Genomic DNA, 22,516 nt, shown 5'->3' with positions numbered 1-22,516 from the left:
CTCTTTGACCCCAGAGGCGACCCCACCGCGCCCAGCCCTGCCACTCTCGGAAATGGGCCGCGCATGCGCGGCAGTGCCCGTCGCTGCCACAAGCGCGCCGCGCCACGGACCTAGAGGGGCCGTTTCCCGTCAGGTTCCGCGACACAACCTCGCCTCGCCCCGCCCTGAGCTGCGTCGTCCAGCCGGGAAGGGGCGCGTCAGGCGTTGACCCGGACGTGGACAAAAGACCGCAAAGGACGCCTGCACAGCAGGCATGGAAAGGCGAGCGAACCCATGGCGCAGGGATTCTCCCGGAAAGCAAAGCAGCTGAGTGATGTGGTCGTTGATAGTCACGATGCCAATGGGATGGTGCTCGCTTCTCAAAATTTGAGACTTACTTGCAATACACAGAATTTGGGGGTGAATAAAAGTGCAAACTAGGCCGTGCGCCGTGGCTCACGCCTGTAAACCCAGCACTTTGGGAGGCCGAGGCGGGCGGATCAGGAGGTCAGGAGATCGAGACCATCCTGGCTAACACGGTGAAACCCCGTCTCTACTAAAAAATACAAAAAAAATTGGCCGGGCGTGGTGGCGGGCGCCTATAGTTCCAGCTACTCGGGAGGCTGAGGCAGGAGAAGACCTTGAACCCGGGAGGCGGAGCTTGCAGTGAGCCGAGATGGAGCCACTGCATTCCGGACGGGGCAGCAGAGCGAGACTGTCTCAAAAAAAAAAAAGAAAAGTGCAAACTAAAAGAAAACGACTATCACGCACAGCCTCGTATCCCTTAAAGGACTTTTTTTTTTTTTCTTGAGACAAGGTCTGGCTCTGTTGCCCAGGCTGGAGTGTAGTGGCGCAGTCACGGCTCACTGCACAGCAGTGATGGGAGCAATGTGTACGTGAAGACTTGGCATGATTCACTCCCTGCATAATCAAGTACTAATGTGCCCATTGGAATAGGTGTAGAGAGAATGCATTCTTGACATGGCTCTACGAATAAGATAGATTTTGTTTTAATTCTGCTTTATCTTTTCTCAGCTTTTCAGACTAGTCTCTACCAATTTAACTGCATAAGTACATCAAAATCAATTTTAATTAAAAATCCAAAGTTTATTCCAGAGCTATTGATTTTCCAGTATGTTTTACAGCACAAGCATTCATGTTACACTAAATAAATTTTTGCATTACTTGGTTTAAAAACTATTCTTTCAACAACATTGAATATTAAAATAGCACAAATCAGCAGATCATTCACAAGTTTCAAAGCACATACACTGCATTTTTAGGAGACTGACAAGTGATGTAGTTAAATTTTGTGAGCTAGTGAAAGGAGACCAGTATAGTCATAATAAACACTGTCCTCAGCTTACTGTTCAAAAGTATTTTGAAAATCTGTGAGTCGAGGGCCAGGTGCAGTGGCTCACGCCTGTAATCCTACCACTTTGGGAGGCTAAGGCGGGAGGATTGCCTGAGCTCAGGAGCTGAGACCAGCCTGGGCAACATGGTGAAACCCTATCTCTACTAAAACACAAAAATGAGCCGGGCGTGGCAGCCTACACCTGTATTCCCAGCTACTCCGGAGGCTGAGGCAGAAGAATTGCTTCAACCCAGGAGGTGGAAGTTGCAATGAGCTGAGATCATGCCACTGCACTCTACACTTCAGCCTGGGCGACAGAGCGAGACTCCGTACCTTAAAAAAAAGAAAAGATAAAATCTGAGTCCTAACAATTTTTTAAAATATTAAAAGAATTGCATTATTTCAAACCTTGTGCATAACATACAACTTTCAAATATTTATTCATATTATTTTAAATTTATATAAATTCCCATAAAACATGAGAGCATTATACTCATCAGGCAGCCCTTGCTTGGTACAGTTCTGATATGCACGAATTTCAGTCACCATGATTTAATAACACCAGTCCCCCAACGACACAACTCAAATTTCAGGTACACAGTATATTAACTGTGAGTTTTCGCATAAAGTGCAGGCTGCTAGCTCTTCAGTCTACACATCATCACATTAATAACAAATGCATGTCATGATCAGTAACCAATCACATCACTTCTGTCTGTTGGTGACTGCTCACTGTAAGTTTGCTATTCGGCTCACTCAGAAACAGTAACATCTGTAGTTGTGTGGGCTTCATCTTCCAGTGATATATACTGTTGTGGTTACTGAGAACTGCAGAACTCTCCCCCCATAACTCCATCTGAAACTCTGCACTGAGAGACAAATTGGCATGGCTTCTAGTAGCATAGCCTGTGTTCCCAGGATGACCCCAGTCCCCACCATTAAAATGCCTGCCTGAGAAATCTCAGTGCTGCCAGGATAACTTACTATTCTTGCCAATATCTGACCATAGGCTCCTGACCGCCCTCTCTTAGAGCATTTACTAAAAAGGACTTACAATTATGAATCTGTCCTCTGTCCCTTTGAGATGTTTATGTGATACACATGTTGTGTATGTGTATGCAAGTGTGTATCTCCTACAGCTAAGAAGTGTCTTTCTCAAGGAACATTGCTTTCTCAAGGAGCCATTGCTTTGAAATGTAGTGATTGGGAAAGATAAGGCCTCTGTCTCCCAGTCTCTGTGGGAGGATGGAATCTAACTTTGACCATTGCCAGCAGGCAGACACCGCTGGCCTCATCACATTTACACTAGTCCCTTGTAATTTTTCACATCCCCAACTCTACTGAGCCCCAACTCGTACCCCTCCATACTCCCTCATTCCCCCTTTAAAATCACCAATCGACTACATTCAGTGGAGAGTATTTGGGAAAAAAAAGGAAGAAAATGAAAAAAAGGTATAAAATATCCAACCACCAAAAAAAGAAAAAAAGCCCGATCATCACTGCACAAATCAGAATGGAGCTCAGCTCTTTCCCCTACTGTCAGTGGTTACTGAATAAAATGTTAATGTCTGCTGTATTTATCTGTGATATTACCCAAAGATACGAGATAGATTCCCCACCCAAAACCTGGTTTTTCAAAACTGGTGACAGCCCCACATGCACAGAGAGAATATGTAAAGGCTTATGACTCACATGAGGCTTTCTGGGGAGAACAGGGATGAATCCCAAATGGGTTCAAAAATAGCTTAAGGCTGGGTGCAATGGCTCATGCCTGTAACCCCAGCATTTTGGGAGGCCAAGCCAAGAGAGGATCACTTGAGCTCAGGAGTTTTGAGACCAGCCTGGGCAACACAGTGGCACTCCTCATCTCTACAAAAAAAAAATTAAAAAATTAGCCAGGCGTGGTGGCACACCCCCGTGGTTCCAGCTACTGGGCAAGCTGAGCTGGAAGGATCGCTTGAGCCTGGGGGTCTAGGCTGCAGTGAGCTGTGATCAGGGCCCTGCACTCCAGCCTGGGTGACACAAGACCCTGTCTCCAGAAAAAGAAGAAAAAAAAATGGCTTGAGAGCAGGGAAGAGAGACTGGCTTTGGGTGTTATTAAGGTTAAGGAGTGGGGTGGAAATGAAGGCTCCAATGCACATGCTGGGGCCTGCGTGGCTTGAACTTGCCTTTAGAGCCAAAAGAGGAAGCACCTGGGCTTTTGAATCAGCCATCCAGGTGTGGGACAGAAGGGGAGGGAAGAGGTGGGGCTTGAGAGCTGACAGTAGTCAAAGATAAAATATGGAGTCAGACTCTCTAGTTCATAAAAACTACATTTACATAGAATGTAAAAAAATGGAAAATTAAAAGAGAATTGACCAACAAAGATGAAATTGCAGCAAAGAAAAAGTGATAACACAGGAAGTGAAACTCGAATTGAGCATTTCCTGCAGTGCCACCCGGTCCTTGTTCTCATCATGCAGGTTTCCTGCTCCTCGCAGAGCCAGCAAAGTTTACTTTGCGGTGTAGGAACTCTCTTCTAGTTGTCCTCTTCTTTTCCACCCTACCATCAACTGGCAGGCTTTGCAAGTGCTCCCATAATAATGGTGCCAACTGGCCAGGTGCGGTGGCTCACGCCTGTAATCCCAGCACTTTGCGAGGCTGAGGTAGGAGGATCACCTGAAGTCGGGAGTTCGAGACTAGCCTGACCAACATGGAGAAACCCCATCTCTACTAAAAATACAAAATTAGCCAGGCGTGGTGGCCCATGCCTGTAATCCCAGCTACTCAGGAGGCTGAGGCAGGAGAACTGCTTGAACCCGGGAGATGGAGGCTGCAGTGAGCCGAGATCACGCCATTGCACTCCAGCCTGGGCAACAAGAGCAAAACTCCATCTCAAAAGAAAAATAATAATAATAATAATGGTGCAAACTTTGGCCAGGCACAGTGGCTCAGGTCTATAATCCCAGCACTTTGGGAGGCCAAGGTGGGTGGATCACCTGAGATCAGGACTTCGAGACCAGCCTGACCAACATGGTGAAACCCCGTCTCTACTAAAAATACAAAATTAGCCAGGCCTGGTGGCGCACACCTGTAATCCCAGCTACTCAGGAGGCTGAGGCAGGAGAATCGCTTGGATCCAGGAGGTGGAGTTTGCAGTGAGCTGAGATCGCACCATTGCACTCCAACCTGGGCAACAAGAGCAAAACTCCATCTCTAATAATAATAATAATAGGCCGTCCATGGTGGCTCACGCCTGTAATCCCAGCACTTTAGAAGGCCGAGGCAAGCGTATCACCTGAGGTCGGGAGTTCACGAGCAGTCTGACCAACATGGAAAAACCCCGTCTCTACTAAAAATACAAAATTAGCTGGGCGTGGTGGCACATGCCTGTAATCCCAGCTATTAGGGAGGCTGGGGCAGGAGAATCCTTGAACCTGGGAGATGGAGGTTGCAGTGAACCAAGATCGCGCCATTGCACTCCAGCCTGGGCAACAAGAGTGAAACTCCATCTCAAAAAATAATAATAATAAAAAAATAATAATAATGGTGCAAACTCTGAAGTTTACAACGTGGCTCCAAATGTATTACTAGTAGGATCACCATAGTGCAAGTGTTATCACCTTTAGAGATGAGGAAACAGAGATGTCAAGGCTTTTTTTTCTTCTAAATCATTGGTATCTGCTATTATTTTACACTTCACAGCCACTTAAATTTAGATGCTAAATTTACATCAGAAATACTTGATCTATAATTAGATTTTATTAAATTTACTATGGATAAAAAGGCATTCACACACCCAAATTATTCTGGGCACTTAAAAGCTTTCCGGCTGGGCATGGTGGCTCATGCCTATAATCCCAGCACTTTGGGAGGCCGAGGCGGGCAGATCACCTGAGGTCAGGAGTTGAACTCCTGGCCAACATGGTGAAACCCCGTCTCTACTCAAAATACAAAAAATTAGCCAGGTGTGGTAGCACATTCCTGTAATCCCAGATACTCAGGAGGCTGAGGCAGGAGAATCACTTGAACCCAGGATGCAGAGGTTGTGGTGAGCCGATATCTCACCATTGCACTCCAGCCTGGGCAACAGAGTGAGACTCCGTCTCTAAAAAAAACAAAACAAAAAAGAGGCCGGGCTTGGTGGCTCACACCTGTAATCCCAGCATTTTGGGAGGCCAAGTCGGATGGATCACCTGAGGTTGGGAGTTCGAGACCAAACTGACCAACATGGAGAAACCCTGTATCTACTAAAAATACAAAATTAGCCTAGCCGGGTGTGGTGGCACATGCCAATAATCCCAGGTACTCGGGAGGCTGATGCAGGAGAATCACTTGAACCCGAGAGGCGGAGGTTGCAGTGAGCCAAGATCACGCCATTGCACTCCAGCCTGGGCAAAAAGAGCAAAACTCCGTCTCAAAAAAAAAAAAGTTTTCCAATAACTGAATCAAGTATCAGTATTTAAATTAAAACTTACATTAAAAGTAAAAGTAAACATTCAGGCCTGGCATGGTGGCTCACACCTGTAATCACAGCACTTTGGGGGCCAAGGCAGGTGGATCACCTGAGGTCAGGAGTTCGAGACCAGCCTGGCCAACATGGGGAAACCCTGTCTCTACTAATAATACAAAAATTAGCCAGGCGTGGTGGTGGGTGCCTGTAATTCGAGCTACTTGGGAGGCTGAGGCAGGAAAATCACTTGAACACAGGAGGCGGAGGTTACAGTGAGCTGAAATAGTGCCACTGCACTCCAGACTGGGTGACAGAGTGAGACTCAGTCTCATTAAAAAAAAAAAAAAAAAAAAAAAGCTTCAATACATGTTAACTGCTGAGGAACATTACAACAATATAAACAGAAATAAGCTCAAAATGCATGTTGAAGCATTACAAAATACTGAAAAGGAATTTTTTTTAAATACTGAATTCACAAGCTTATAGTTCACTTCTGTAACACAGCTGTTAACTCTTCCTTGGTTACTTACATAATGTTAGACTGAATTAAGTAGAATTTTCCTATGAAATTAGCTTTAAATAGTGAGTTGACTTGACTAATAATATATGCATCACTGTGCTTCAACATCCAGTCCATTTCTATTCTCTGTGACTTGTGTATGTCAATATATACCAGTGTCTTGTGGTTTCTCTCTTTTCAGTACCATTAGATACACAGTTGATTTTTTTTTTTGGAGACAGAGTCTCGCTCTGTCGCTGAGGCTGGAGTGCAGTGGCACAATCTTGGCTCACTGCAACCTTCGCCTCCCAGGTTCAAGCGATTCTCCTGCTTCAGCCTCCAGAGTAGCTGGGATTACAGGCCCACGCCGCCATGCCCTGCTAATTTTTTGTATTTCAGTAGAGACAGGGTTTCACCATGTCGCCCAGGCTGGTCTCAAACTCCTGAGCTCAGGCAATCTGCCTGGCTCACCCTCCCAAAGTGCTGGGATTACAGGCCTGAACCACTGCACCCAGATTTTTTTTTTTTTTTTTTTTTTTCGGAGACAGGTTCTTACTCTGTCACCCAGCCTGGAGTGCAGTGATGCAATCAGAGCTCACCACAGCCTCTATCTCCTGCTCAAGTGATCCTCCTGCTTCATCCTCTCCAGTAGCTGGGACTATGGGCATCTGCCACAATGCCCAGCTCATTTTTTTTATTTTTATGTATTTATTTTTTTGAAACGGAGTCTTCCTCTGTCACCTAGGCTGGAGTACAGTGGCAAGATCTTGGCTCACTGCAACCTCCATCTCCAAGGTTCAAGCGATTCTCCTGTCTCAGCCTCCCCGATAGCTGGGACTACAGGTGTGCGCCACCGCACCCAGCTAATTTTTTATATTTTTGGTAGAGACAGGGTTTCGCCATCTTGGCCAGGTCAGTCTCAAACTCCTGGCCTCAAGTGATCCACTCGCCTCGGCCTCCCAATGTGCTGGGATTACAGGCAGGACCCACCGCACCCAGCCGACCCCATCTCCTTAAAAAAGAAAAAAATCCACATATACATGGACCCACACAGGTCAAACCCATTTTGTTTAAGGGTCAACTGTACTTTTATTATTAGAATTCAATAACAGATTAAATGAATGCTTGATGCCCCATCTTCAATTCTCCACTTCAGCGCAAGGTGAATTGAGTAACAGGGACCAGGTTACATTGGAAAAAAAAAACATTTTTTGACAAAATGTAAGGACAAAAATGGTTACCAATTGGCCAGGCATGGTGGCTCACGCCTGTAATCCCAGCACTTTGGGAGGCCGAGGCAGGTGGATCACGAAGTCAGGAGATCAAGACCATCCTGGCCAACACGGTGAAACCCCGTCTCTACAAAAAATACAAAAAATTAGCCGGGCATGGTGGCAGGCAACTATAGTCCCAGCTACTCCGGAGGCTGAGGCAGGAGAATAGCGTGAACCCGGGAGGTGGAACTTGCAGTAAGCCGAGATCACGCCACTGCACTCCAGCCTGGGCGACAGACTGAGACTCCGTCTCAAAAAAAAAAAAAAAAAAATGGTTTCCAAGACCCTGAACATCAGAAAACAGAGAGTAATCCCTAAGAGATAGGAAACAAATGAGATGAGTCCTATAAGTGCCCCAGCTAACTGACTTGAGTAGTTTGTAGAATGTGCTACAAGGAAAAATAACTAAGGCAGAGCCTGGCAGATTCCTTGAGTTGAAAAGATAGATTTGATAGTCTGGGGAGACACAGGCAGCTAGAATTCACAGAACACAGCATCAGAGAACAAAGAGCTGCATGGAGAGAAAACCCCAGAGACCTGCAGCGTTCCCCTTGAGAGTTCAGCAGTGTATTGATCAGCACATGAGTATAAGGGCATTACCCACATCTGTCAAAAGAACCATCTAAAAAGATCAGAGGGAACAGTGCCCAGTGCTCACACAGGGCATGGAATAGTGCCTGTTCCTACACCCGGCAGATTAGAAATGTCATAATTCAGGCTGTGTGTGGTGGTTCACGCCTGTAATCCCAGCACTTTGGGAGCCCGAGGCGGGCTGATCACTTGAGGTCAGGAGTTCAAGACCAGCCTGGCCAACATAGTGAAACCCCGCCTCTACTAAAAATACAGAAATTAGCTGGGCATGGTGGCACATGCCTGTAATCCCAGCTCTCAGGAGGCTAAGGCAGGAGAATCACTTGAATCCGAGAGGTGGAGGTTGCAGTGAGCTAAGATCGTGCCACTGCACTCCAGCCTGGGCAACAGAGCGAGACTCTGTCTCAAAAAAGAAAAGAAAAGAAAAGAAAATGTTGTTCTCCCTCTCCCCTCTCCCTCTCCGTCGTCTCCGTCTCCCGCTTTCCACGGTCTCCCCCTCTCCCTCGTCTCCATCTCCCGCTTTCCACCGTCTCCCTCTGCTGGACTGTACTGCCTCGATCTCGGCTCACTGCAACCTCCCTGCCTGATTCTCCTGCCTCAGCCTGCCGAGTGCCTGGGACTGCAGGGGCATGCCGCCACACCTGACTGGTTTTTTATTTTTTGGTGGAGACGGGGTTTCGCCGTGTTGGCCGGGCTGGTCTCCAGCTCCTGACCTCGAGTCATCTGCCCGCCTCGGCCTCCTGAGGTGCCGGGATTGCAGACAGAGTCTCGCTCACTCAGTGCTCAATGTTGCCCAGGCTGGAGTGCAGTGGCATGATCTCCGCTCACTACAACCACCACCTCCCAGCCGCCTGCCTTGGCCTCCCAAAGTGCTGAGATTGCAGCCTCTTCCCAGCCGCCACCTGGTCTAGGAAGTGAGGAGCGTCTCTGCCTGGCTGCCCATCGTCTGGGATGTGAGGAGCCCCTCTGCCCGGCAGCCCAGTCTGGGAAGTGAGGAGCGCCTCTTCCCGGCCGTCATCCCGTCTAGGAAGAGAGGAGCGTCTCTGCCCGGGCGCCCATCGTCTGGGATGTGGGGAGCGCTTCTGCCCGGCCGCCCCGTCTGGGATGTGAGGAGCGCCTCTACCCGGCCGCCACCCCGTCTGGGAGGTGAGGAGCGCCTCTGCCCGGCCACCACCCCATCTGGGAGGTGAGGAGCGCCTCTGCCCGGCGGCGACCCTGTCTGGGAACTGAGGAGTGCCTCTGCCCGGCCGCCCCGTCTGAGAAGTGAGGAGCCCCTCCACCCGGCAGCCGCACCGTCTGGGAAGTGAGGAGAGTCTCCGCCCGGCCACCCCGTCTGGGAGGTGGGGGGCGCCCCTGCCCGGCAGCCGCCCCGTCTGGGAGGTGGGTGGCGCCTCTGCCCGGCCGCCACGTCTGGGAAGTGAGGAGCGCCTCTGCCCGGCCACCACCCCGTCTGGGAGGTGTACCCAACAGCTCATTGAGAACGGGCCATGATGACGACGGCGGTTTTGTCGAATAGAAAAGGGGGAAACGTGGGGAAAAGAAAGAGAGATCAGATTGTTACTGTGTCTGTGTAGAAAGAAGTAGACATAGGAGACTCCATTTTGTTCTGTACTAAGAAAAATTCTTCTGCCTTGGGATGCTGTTAACCTATAACCTTACTCCCAACCCCGTGCTCTCTGAAACAAGTGCTGTGTCAACTCAGGGTTAAATGGATTAAGGGCGGTGCAAGATGTGCTTTGTTAAACAGATGCTTGAAGGCAGCATGCTCCTTAAGAGTCATCACCACTCCCTAATCTCAAGTACCCAGGGACACAAACACTGCGGAAGGCCGCAGGGTCCTCTGCCTAGGAAAACCAGAGACCTTTGTTCACATGTTTATCTGCTGACCTTCTCTCCACTATTGTCCTATGACCCTGCCAAATCCCCCTCTCCGAGAAACACCCAAGAATGATCAATAAATACTAAAAAAAAATTAAAACAAAATAAAATAAAATTTTTGAGGATCAAAAAAAAAAAGAAAAGAAAATGTCATAATTCATGGCCCATTGGGTAAAGTACTCAGGAAGATCTAGCCTTAGCAGTGGGGAATAATTTGCCCCAGAATGAACAATGCCCTGGACCTGCCTAATAATCCTGAAAAGACAAAAGCCAAAGAGAACAAACTGTTTTCAGGTAACTTAACTATATCCCAGAATAAAGCTCAAGAAGATTCACAGGAATACAAAAATATCCTGCATCCAATAAGTAAAATTCACAATGCCCAACATCCAATAAGATACCAGGCATGCAAACAGGCAAGAAAACATGACCTACAATGAGAATTACAGTATAGGAAAGATATAAAAACATCCAGTCAAAATTCTGAAAATGGGCCAGTTGTGGTGATTCACACCTATAATCCCAGCGCTTTGGAAGGCTGAGGTGAGAAAATTGCTTGAGCCCAGGAATTCAAGACCAGCCTGCACAACCTAGCAAGATCTCATCTCTAAAGAAAAAAAAAAAAATTCTGAAAATGAAAACCAGGTTTGAGATGAAAAATACACTGAATGAAATGAACAGCAGATTAGACATTACAGAAGAAAAGATTACTGAACTTAAAGGCAACTAAGTTCATTTCTGAAAAAAAAATCCAAAACAATGAAAAGAACATCACTGAGCTGTGTCATGATTTAAAGCAGCCTAAGATATACATAACTGGAAGGAGGATGGGGGGTTGTTGGCATAAAAAATATTCAAGGAGATGATGGCCTAAATCTTTCTACCCTTACAATAAAAACCCATAAATCTAAGGCCAGCTGCAGTGGCTCACACCTGTAATCCCAGCACTGCCTGGGAGGCCGAGGCAGGAGGATCACTTGAGCTCAGGAGTTCAAGACCAGCTTGGGCAACATGGTGAAACCCCATCTCTACCAAAAACATAAAAAAATTAGCCTGGAGTGGTGTGCGCCTGTGGTCCCAGCCACTTGGGATGCTGAGATGAGAGGCTGACCTGAGCCCGGAGGCAGAGGTTGCAGTGAGCTGAGATCATGCCACTCCAGCCTGGGTGACAGAGTGAAACCTAATCTCAAAAACAAACAAACAAACAAACAAACAAAAAACGAACAACCTGTAAACCTATAATTCCAAGAAGCTCAATGAAACCTAAACAAAGGAAAGCCACCACGCCCGGCAACAAAAATGTCTTTCAAAAATGAAAGCAACACTTCCAGTTCAGGGTACTGCTTCATACTCCTCCCATTAAGTAAAGCTCAACACCCTGAAATTATATATAAATAAACATGATATGGACTGAAAGGCAGAAAATAGCAGACCAGCACGGGATCTTGGAACTCAAAGAATGACACAGTGCTGGGTTCACTGGGTATTCTTTTTGCCTCATATATCCCAGACTAGATGTTACAGAAGCCAGCAATCTGAAAACATCAATGGGTACAGATTTTAAAAGCCTAAGAAAATCTGTCGCTTTTGAGCCAAAGGACAAGGAGAGAAGGAGCTTTGTTAGAAAACTTTTAGGAGCCGGGCGCGGTGGCTCACGCCTGTAATCTCAGCACTTTGGGAGGCCGAGGCAGGCGGATCACGAGGTCAGGAGATAGAGACCATCCTGGCTAACATGGTGAAAACCCCATCTCTACTAAAAATACAAAAAATTAGCCAGGTGTGGTGGTGCACACCTGCAGTCCCAGTTACTCAGGAGGCTGAGGCAGAGGAATCGCTTGAACCTGGGAGGCAGAGGTTGCAGTGAGCCAAGATCACGCCATTGCACTCCAGCCTGGGTGACAGAGCGAGACTGTGTCTCCAAAAAAAAAAAAAAAATTCAAGCAATATACAAAAAGACAACTCCTCCACTAGGTGCAGTGGTTCGTGTCTGTACTCCCAACACTTTGGGAGGCTGAGTTGGGGGGAATTGCTTGAGGCTAGGAGTTTGAGACCAGCCTAGGTGACATAGTGAGACTTCCATCTCTACAAAAAAATTGATTAAAACAAAAAAAACGGGCCGGGCATGGTGGCTCACTCCTGTAATCCCAGCACTTTGGGAGGCTGAGGCAGGTGGATTACCTGAGGTCAGGAGTTCGAGACCAGCCTGGCCAACATGGTGACACCTCATCTCTACTAAAAATACACAAATTAGCTGGGTGCGGTGGCATGTGCCTGTAATCCCAGCTACTTGGGAGGCTGAGGCAGGAGAATCTCTTGAACCCGGTAGGGGGAGGTTGCAGTGAGCCGTGATTGCTCCATTGCATTCCAGCCTGGGTGACAGAGCAAGACTCCATCTCAAAAAAAAAAAAAAAAAAAACTAGGCCCAGCAGGATAGCTCAGGCCTGTCATCCCAGCACTTTGGAAGGCCAAGGTGGGTGGATCACCTGAGGTCAGGAGTTCGAGACCAGCCTGGCTAACATGGTGAAACCTCGTCTCTCCTAAAAATTATAAAAATTAGCCAGGCGTGGTAGCAGGTGCCTGTAATCCCAGCTATTCAGGAGGCTGAGGCAGGAGAATTGCTTGAATCCAGGAGGCAGAGGTTGCAGTGAGCAGAGATCATGCCATTGCACTCCAGCCTGAGCGACAAGAGCAAAACTCTGTCTCAAAAAAAAAAAAAAAAAGCTAGAACGAGTAAGTTTAGAAAGGTCATAGAACATAAGCTCAACTAAAAAATCAACTGTATTTCTATATATTAGCAATAAAACATGGACACCTAAATTAAATTAAAAATAAAATACTATTTGTAATAATTGAAAAAATTACTAAGCTATAAATTTAAAAAATACTTTAAATTGCTAATCTCTGTATCATTCCAATTTTAGTATATGTGCTGTCGAAGCAAGCACACTTAGCTATAAATCTAACAAACACATATCAGACTTGTACGCTGAACACAACTTGTACCCTGAATACTACAAAATGCTTATAAAATAAATCCAGGGCTGGGCGCAGTGTCTCACGCCTGTAATCCCAGCATTTTTGGAGGCTAAGGCGGGTGGATCACAAGGTCAGGAGTTCAAGACCAGCCTGGCCAAGATGGTGAAACCCCATCTCTACTAAAAATACAAAAAATTAGCCAGGCGCAGTGGCAGGCGCCTGTAGTCCCAGCTACTCAGGAGGCTGAGGAAGGAGAATCATTTGAACCCGGAGGGTGGAGGTTGCAGTGAGCCGAGATCGTGCCACTGCACTCCAGCCTGGTGACAGAGTGAAACTCCGTCTCAAAAAAATAAATAAATAAATAAATAAATTCAGGAAAATCTAAGCAAATGAAGAGACGTACTATGTTAATGGATTAAAAGACTCAATATAATAAAGATGTCAGTGCTCTCCAAAATTCCAAAACAATATATAAATTGAACATTTTTCCTATCAAATTCACAGCAAGAGTTTTTTTCTTTGTTTGTTGTTGTTGTTGTTGTTGTTGTTGTTGTTGTTGTTGTTTTAGAGACAGGGTCTCCCTCTGTAGACCAGGCTAGGGTACAGTGTTAGTGGTGTCACTATAGCTCACTATAACCTCAAACGTCTGAGCTCAAGCAAACCTTACACCGCAGTGTCCCAAGTAGCTAGGACTACAGTACAGGCATGTGCCATCACATCCAGCTAAATTAAAAATTTTTTTTCGTACAGACAGGGTTAGCTACATTGGCCAGACTGGTCTTGAACTCCTGACTTTGATTTTCCCGCCTCTACCTCCCAAAGCACTCAGATTACAGGCATAAGCCTACATGGCCAACCACAGCAAGATATTTTATAAACAACCTTATTCTAAAATTTATATGTAAAGACAGGGGAAGGCTGGGCATGGTGGCTCACGCCTGTAATCCCAGAACTTTGGGAGGCCAACGCGGGTGGATCACTTGAAGTCAGGAGTTCAAGACATGCCTGGCCAACATGGTGAAACCCCGTCTCAACTAGAAATACAAAAATCAGCCAAGCACAGTGGCATGCACCTATAATCCAAGGTACTCAGGAGGCTGAGGCAGGAGAATCACTTGAACCCAGGAGGCAGAGGTTGCAGTGAGCCGAGATCGCACCACTGCAACTCCCGCCTGGGTGACAGAGTGAGACCCTGACTAGCCGGGGCAACATGGCAAAACCCTGTCTCTACAAAAATTGGCCAGGCGCGGTGGCTCATGCCTGTAATCCCAGAACTTTAGGAGGCCGAGGTGGGTGGATCACCTGAGGTCAGGAGTTCGAGACCAACCTGACCAACAAGGTGAAACCCCGTCTCTACTAAAAATACAAAAAATTAGCCGGGCACAGTGGCAGGTGTCTGTAGTCCCAGCTAGTCGGGAGGCTGAGACAGGAGAATTGCTTGAACCCGGGAGGCGGAAGTTGCAGTGAGCCGAGATCGTGCCACTGCACTCCAGCCTGGGCGAAGGAGTGAGACTCCATCTCAAAAAAAAAAAAAAAAGGCAAAGCGGTCTGGTGCAGTGGCTCATGTCTATAATCCCAGCACTTTGGGAGGCCAAGCCAAGTGGATCACTTGAGGTTAGGAGTTTGAAAGCAGCCTGGCTCATGCCTGTAATACCTGCACTTTGAGAGGCTGAGGTGGAAGGATTGCTTAAGCCCACGAGTTCAAGACCAGCCTGGGCAATACAGGGAGACCCTGTCTCCACCAAAAAAAAAAAAAATTTAACCAGGTGTGGTAGCATTTACCTGTGGTCCTAGCTACTTGGGAGGCTAAGGTGGGAGGATCTCTGGAGCCAAGATGATCGAGGCTACAGTGAACTATGATCACACAACTGCACTCCAGCCTAGGCAACACAGTGACTCTCTCAAAAACAAACAACAAAAAAAAAAGTCCAAGGTTATGCAAAACTACTCAATATGTCTTTTTTTGGGATACAAACAATTTTAGTCAAATTATAAAGAAAAGCAAGTTAAGTGACAAGCATAAAGTTGAAGACAGTGGTTACCCTAGGGCAAAGGAGGGAGCCATGAGGCGGAACTACACAAAGGACCACAAATATGAGGGTAGTCTTCTGTTTCTTTTTTTCTTTTTTTTTTGAGACGGAGTCTCACTCTGTTGCCCAGGCTGGAGTGCAGTGGCGCAATCTCAGCTCACTGCTGCCTCTGCCTCCCAGATTCAAGAGATTCTCCCACATCAGCCTCCCAAGTAGCTGGGACTACAGGAAGCATTACCATGCCGGGCTAATTTTTGTATTTTTTGGTACAGATAGGGTTTCACCATGTTGAACAGGCTGGTCTCAAACTGCTGATCTCAGGTGATCCTACCACTTCGGACTCCCAAAGTGCTGGGATTATAGGTGTGAGCCACTGTGCCCGTCCTTAAACTCCTTTGATTAAAAATATAGGCAGGGCACAGTGGTTCACACCTGTAATCCCAGCACTTTGGGAGGCCGAGGCGGGCGTATTACCTGAGGCCAGGAGTTTGAGATCAGCCTGGCCAACATGCCAAAAGCCCGTCTCTACTAAAAATATAAAAAATTAGCCAGGCATGGTGGCGGGCACCTGTAATCCTAGCTACTCGGGAGGCTGAGGCAGGAGAATTGCTTGAGCCGGGCAGGCAGAGGCTGCAGTTAGCTGAGATCTCTCCACTGCACTCCAGCCTGGGCAACATGAGTGAAACTTCGTCTCAAAAAAAAAAAACAACAAACAAAAAAAAACATATATATATATAAAACAAAACTTACCAATTAACCTTTTTAAAGTGTACAGTTCAGTCTTAAGTAGATTCACATTGTTGTGAAACAGATCTCTAGAACATTTTCATCTTGCAAATCTGAAACTCTGTACCCATTAAACAACTTCCCATTCCTCCTTACCGCAGCCTCTAGCAACCACCATTCTACTTTTCTGTTTACATGAATTTGACTACTTCAGATTCTCATATAAGTGGGGATCATACAATATTTGTCCATTACTGGTTTACTTCACTTAACATAATATCGTCAACATTCATCCATGTTGCAGCATATGACAACATTTTCTTTTTTATTTTCACTTATTTATTTATTTATTTTTGAGATGGAGTCTCACTCTGTCACCCAGGCTAGAGTGTAGTGGTGCCATCTCGGCTCACTACAACCTCCACCTCCCAGGTTCAAGCAATTCTCCCTGCCTCAGCTTCCCGAGTAGCTGGGATTACAGGCGCCCACGACCATGCCCAGCTAATTTTTGTATTTTTAGTAGAGACAGGGTTTCACCATGTTGGCCAGGCTGGTCTTGAACTCCTGACCTTAGGTGATCTGCCCTCCTCGGCCTCCCCAAGTGCTGCGATTACAGGCGTTAGCCACCGCACCCGGCCATCTTATTTTTATTTTTTGAAGAGATGGAGTCTTGCTCTGTCACTCAGGGTGGAGTACAGCAGTGCAATCATGGCTCACTGAAGCCTCAACTTCCTAGGCACATGTAATCCTCCGACTTCAGCTTCCAGAGTAGCTAGGACTACAGGCACATGCCACAATGCCCAGCTAATTTGTTTTTGAGACGGAATCTCGTTCTGTCACCCAGGCTGGAGTGCAGTGGCGTGATCTCGGCTCACTGCAACCTCTGCCTCCCGGATTCAAGCAATTCTTCTGCCTCAGCCTCTCAAGTAGCTGGGATTACAGGCATGTGCCACCATGCCCGGCTAATTTTTTTGTACTTTTAGTAGAGACAAGGTTTCACCATATTGGCCAGGCTGGTCTCGAACTCCTGACCTTCTGATCCACCCACCTCGACCTCCCAAAGCGCTGGGACTACAGGCGTGAGACACCGCGCCCGGCCTGCCCAGCTAATTTTTGTATTCTTTATTTTATTTTATTTTTTGTGGAAACAGGATCTCGCTATGTTGCCCAGGCTGGTCTGGAACTCCTGGACTCAAGCAATCCTCCCACCTTGGCCTCCCAAAGTGCTGGGATTACCAGCATGAGCCGCTGCATCCAGCCAAGATTTTCTTCCTAAGGCTGAATGATATTCTATTGTATATGACACATTTTGTTTATCCATCTATCAATGGACACTGGGGTTACCTCTCCCTTTTGACTATTGCAAATAATGCTGCTATGAACATGACTGTACAAGTAACTGAGTCCCCGCTTTCATTTCTCTTGGATTCAGACCCAGAAGTGGTACTGCTGGATCATATGACAATTCTATTTGTTAATTTTTTGAGGAACTGCCATACTGTTTTCCATAGCTGCTGTACCATTTTACATTCTTACCAACAATACACAAGGGTATATGTCTTAATATATGGGGGCTGGGTGCAGTGGCTCATGCCTGTAATCCCAGCACTTTGGGGGGCTGAGGCGGGTGGATCACCTGAGGTCAATAATTCGAGACCAGCCTGGCCAACAAGGCAAAACCCTGTCTCTACTAAAAATACAAAAATTAGCCGGGTGTGGTGGCACGTGCCTGTAACCCTAGTCACTTGGGAGGCTGAGGCAGGAGAATTGCTTGAAGCCAGGAGGTGGAGGTTTCAGTGAGCCAAAATCACGCCACTGCACTCCAGCCTGGGCGACAGAGGGACACTCCATCTCAAAATATATATATATATATGGAACCTAAGACAAAAGCCTGCACTCACCCCTAATCTGCTAAATTCAAGTTCTCTCCATGATGAGGTTTCAAAAGGAATTAGTGCAAAATGTATTTAAGGATATGACCAGAAAGGAGAAAGAAAAAACAAATGGCTATTACACACACAGCAGAAAAGTAACACTAGGAGGCAAAGGAACTCAATGAAGAAATATTTCGGTGGGAGGCGGTGGTTCAGCCTGTAATCCCCGCACTTTGGGAAGCTAAAGCAGGAGAATCACTTGAGCCCAGGAGTTCAAGACCAGCCTGAGCAACATAGTGATACCCCTGTTTCTATTTATAAATAAATAAATATTTCCAACCAAAGAATACGAACTTAGTAAAGCTAATGAAGGAAGAACACAGTGAAGAGCTGCCGATGTAAGAGAAAAAAAGGAAATTTCCGGAGGAAAAAAGTTCAAAGATTTGCAACTATTTCCTCAGAAGGAACTGGGAAAAGGGAGTTTTGAGTAATAAGGCCTTGTGCAAGTTTCTGACTCTTAAGGATGTGAATGTACTGCCTTAAAAAATAAACTAAAAAGAGCCTCTTTTCTCACCACAACTCAACAATCATGAAGGTATCCTTGCAAGTGTGTGTAGACCTCTCATGCCTCCTAGGTCCAGGGTCACTCGTCCAGGACTCTCCCAATATCCCTGCCCAGAGGAAGCGCTTCCTCAGACTCGGTTCCTTCTGGTTGCCCTTGTCTCGCTTCTCTAGGGTGGGCTGGCCGCTCCCGCACTGGGGTCAAAGATCCTCCGGGTTCCCTCTGCCACGACTCGCCCTGATCCCAAATCCCAGCCCCACGGTCCCCACCCCCAGCGGGCCCAGTCCCCGCTCGATCCTGGGTGTGCGGCCCTCGACCTCAGACCCGGCCCCTGCCCGCCGGCCGCCCCTCACCTCGGCCTCGGAGGCTCCACGCTCCCTCTCTCACAGCCCGCACCTCGGCGGTCTCTCGGAGGAGGGAGGAACCCGAGGTACCTGGTAGTCGTAGCTGAGGAACTTACAGGATTGTTGACCATCTCACCATGGAAACTGCCGCAGCGCTCCCTGGGCGGGGCCGCCGAGGGGCGGGGCCTGCGCGAATCCCGGGCGCCCGCCAGTCCAGCGCTCCCTGCGCTTCCGGAAGCCCTGCTGCTCCCGCGTGCCTAGCGGGGGCTCGGCCCTATGCCACGGGCATCCCACCCTGCTACCAGCTGCCCTCTTGTCCGCTGGCCGGACTCAACCCCAACCTTCTTCAGGAAGACACGGCGCAGTCCGGCTTCCCCACGAAAGCGAAGGTCGCTGGGACCGCGGCTGGGCGTCCGGGGGCGGGGCCGCGACGCCATTGTGACGCGCTCGGAGCAGGGCTGGGCCGAGGACCCCGGGCGCTGGAGGGCAGGCCCCAGCCACTGCTCCTGAAGCCCTGGAGGCAGCTGACGCTTGAGGCCGCTGGGCGCCGCAACGTGAGCCCAAAGGACGCCCCGCTTCAAGACTGGCGCAAGAGGAAAAAATGAAGGTCGTTGTCTGCGGAGGATGTTAGGAGAACGAGAACTGCGGGTCGGAGAACTGACCTAGCTTAAGGAGCGCAGGCAGCCTCTGCCGCCGGCTCTTGGGGAGACACGGAGAGGATGGGGTCCCCGCTCCGCATCAGGTCCTCTGACGCACCCTGGCTTTCCAGGAGGTAGGACTGGCCACAGGCCTCCTTCCCAGGGACAAAGTGCAAGGCAGAGGCTGTCAGCAGCGTGACCTTCGCTGCAGGAGAAATACGCGTCCAGTTCGTTTTCGTCAGAGTTCTGCTACATCAGGCCTGCCGTATTTGCTGTACACAAAGCAGCCAACTTCCCAGGCCTGGGTGCGGAGGTATTTGTTAAGCACATGCACACAGTTGGAATTAGCAGCCTCAGGGATCAAAAGTTGTCCTTTTTTTTTGGAGACGAAGTTTCGCTCTTGTTGCCCAGGCTGGAGTGCAGTGGCGCGATCTTGGCTCACTGCAACCTCCGCCTCCCGAGTTCAAGTGATTCTCCTACCTCAGGCTCCCGAGTAGCTGGGATTACAGTCGTCCGCCACCACGCCCGGTTAATTTTTTTTGTTTTTCGTAGAGATGGGGTTTCACCATTTTGGCCAGGCTGGTGTCGAACTCTTTTTTTTTTTTTTTTTTTTTTTGAGACGGAGTCTCGTTCTGTCACCCAGGGTGGAGTGCAGTGGCGCGATCTCAGCTCACTGCAAGCTCCGCCTCCCAGGTTCACGCCATTGTCTTGCCTCAGCCTCCGGAGTAGCTGGGACTACAGGCGCCCGCCACCACGCCCGGCTAATTTTTTGTATTTTTAGTAGAGACGGGTTTTCACCGTGTTAGCCAGGTTGGTCTTGATCTCCTGACCTCGTGATCCGCCCGTCTCGGCCTCCCAAAGTGCTGGGATTACAGGCATGAGCCACCGTGCCCGGCCTGGTGTCGAACTCTTGACCTCAGGTGATCCACTGGCCTCGGCCTCCCAAAGTGGTAGGATTACAGGCGTGAGCCACCGCGCCCCTGCCCAAGAGTTGTCATTTCTGTAGCAAAGCAGCTAAGCAATATTCTTTTGCCTGCCACCTAAATGTGATTAGGTGCAGCATTATTAAGAAAAAAAATAAAAAGCCCGGGCGTGGTGGCTTACGCCTGTAATCCTAACACATTGGGAGGCCAAGGCGGGTGGATCACCTGAGATCAGGAGTTTAAGTTCAGTCTGGCCTACATGGTGAAACTCCATCTCTACTAAAAATTCAAAATTAGCTGGGTGTGGTGGCACATGCCTGTGATCCCAGTTACTCGGGAGGCTGAGGCAGGAGAATAGCTTGCACCGGGGAGGCAGAGGTTGCTGTGAGCCGAGATCTCGCCATTGCACTCCAGCCTGGGCAACAAGAGCGAGACTCTGTCCCAAAAAAAAAAAAAAAGCCCTGAGACCCACGGTAGCTGGCCTGGATTACTTGATGAACATAAACAGGTTCACAGAAAATTGATATCAGACGAGTTCTTTCTGTGACTGAGGGAAGGAGAAAATAATTCCGATCAGTGATCTTGCCTGCATAAATAAAAACTGGCACTGCGCAACCACACACACACAAGAATATACATCCCTTCTTCAGCTAGCATGAGTAATTACTGCTTTTTCTCCAATGACAGCTTTAGCTCCTCTCTATTCCTCCTGCTTTCTGGATTTAAAAAAAAAAAATTTTTTTTTTTTTTTTGAGAAGGAGTCTTGCTCTGTCGCCCAGGCTGGAGTGAAGTAGCACAATTTCGGCTCACTGCAATCTCTGCCTCCCAGGTTCAAGCAATTCTCCTGCCTCAGCCTCTCGAATAGCTGGGATTACAGGCACCTGCCACCTAGTAGAGATGGGGTTTCACCAGGTTGGCCAGGCTGGTCTCAAACTCCTGACCTCAAGTGATCGCCTGCCTCGGCCTCCCAGAGTGCTGGGATTACAGGCGTGAGCCACCGCGCCCCACCTAAAATTGTTAAAATAATCTTTGAGTGGCCGGGCGCTGTGGCTCACGCCTGTAATCCCAGCACTTTGGGAGGCCGAGGCGGGCGGATCACGGGGTCAGGAGATCGAGACCATCCTGGCTAACACGGTGAAACCCCGTCTCTACTAAAAATACAAAAAATTAGCCGGGCGAGGTGGCGGGCGCCTGTAGTCCCAGCTACTCTGGAGGCTGAGGCAGGAGAATGGCGTGAACCCCGCGGGGCGGAGCCTGCAGTGAGCCAAGATCGCGCCACTGCACTCCAGCTTGGGTGAAAAAGCGAGACTCCATCTCAAAAATAATAATAATAATAATAATAATCTTTGAGTTGCCCCTGTTAGTACAACACCAATCCAAAACACACCCCTGTCCTTGGACCCTCCCCAAAATCACCAGCCACAAGTCCAAATGGTATGACAAGCCCTCTAACAAGTCTCCTAAGACACCCCATGGTTTCAGAGGTGTGATGTCTCATTGCAGCAACTAACAGCCCCAAATAATAACTAGTTCACAGTGAGGAATATATGCATTCACTGAAATAGCAAATCATCATCCACCATATGTATGCCTTTTGTAGTCTGACTGGTAGACACGGCAAATATAGATACACTTATATATGAAGGATACGTAACTCATATGCACAAATGAAACTTCAGAGCCTATGCTCTAATGAAAAATCAAAATAAATTTTTCTTTCTTTTTTTTTTTTTTAACTCTTTGAGACAGGGTCTTGCACCATCCCCTAGCCAGGAGTGCAGTGGCAGGATCTCAGCCCGCTGCAGCCTTGACAGCTCAAGCAATCTTCCCACCTCAGCCTCTCAGCCTCCCGGTAACTGGGACGACAGGGGGTCACCACCACACCCAGCTGATTTTTTTTTTTTTTTTTTTTTTTTTTTGAGATGGTGTCTCGCACTGTCTCCCAGGCTGGAGTGCAATGGTGTGATCTCGGCTCACTGCAACCTCCACCTCCCAGGTTCACGCGATTCTCCTGCTTCAGCCTCCGGAGTAGTTGGGATTACAGGCGCACACCACCACACCCGGCTAACTTTTTGTGTTTTTAGTAGAGAGGGGGTTTCACTATGTTGGCCAGACTGGTCTCAAACTCCTGACCTCATGATCTGTCCTTCTTGGCCTCCCAAAGTGCTGGGATTACAGGGTTGAGCCACCGTTCCTAGCCACACCCAGCTGATTTTTAAATTTCTTTGGAGAGACACAGACTTGCTATGTTACCTAGGCTGGTCTCTAACTCCTGGGCTCAAGTGATCCTCCTCCTGCATCGGCTTCCCAAAGTGCTGGGATTACAGCTGTGAGCCACTGCATCTGGCCAAAACAAACATTTCTTTTTTTTTTTTTTTTTTTTGGACACTGAGTCTTGCTCTGTCGTCCAGGCTAGAGTGCTGGGGCGTGATCTTG

The 22,516-nt window shown here is 48.1% G+C and overlaps 1 protein-coding gene across 2 annotated transcripts in view; it reads right to left on the bottom strand.

The window, feature by feature from the left end:
- The window catches only part of LOC134806911 (putative zinc finger protein 487), a 47,338-nt gene extending 27,633 nt beyond the window's left edge, over positions 1-19,705 (bottom strand). The window contains exon 1 of one of the 2 annotated variants that reach the window (XR_010146864.1): positions 18,636-19,705. Coding sequence is in view for 1 of the 2 variants with exons in the window: in XM_024346337.3 (XP_024202105.1) it covers positions 18,636-18,650 (15 nt within the window). In the remaining variant the exon portion in view is untranslated. The remainder of the gene's footprint in view (positions 1-18,635) is intronic. The other variant, XM_024346337.3, reaches the window with a different exon arrangement.
- Positions 19,706-22,516: the final 2,811 nt, after the last annotated feature.

This window comes from Pan troglodytes, chromosome 8, assembly GCF_028858775.2.
Source record: "Pan troglodytes isolate AG18354 chromosome 8, NHGRI_mPanTro3-v2.0_pri, whole genome shotgun sequence".
Classification (NCBI taxonomy): Eukaryota; Metazoa; Chordata; class Mammalia; order Primates; family Hominidae; genus Pan; species Pan troglodytes.
Note: the sequence above shows the minus strand (reverse complement) of the source record. Positions and strands in the feature narration are given on the sequence as shown.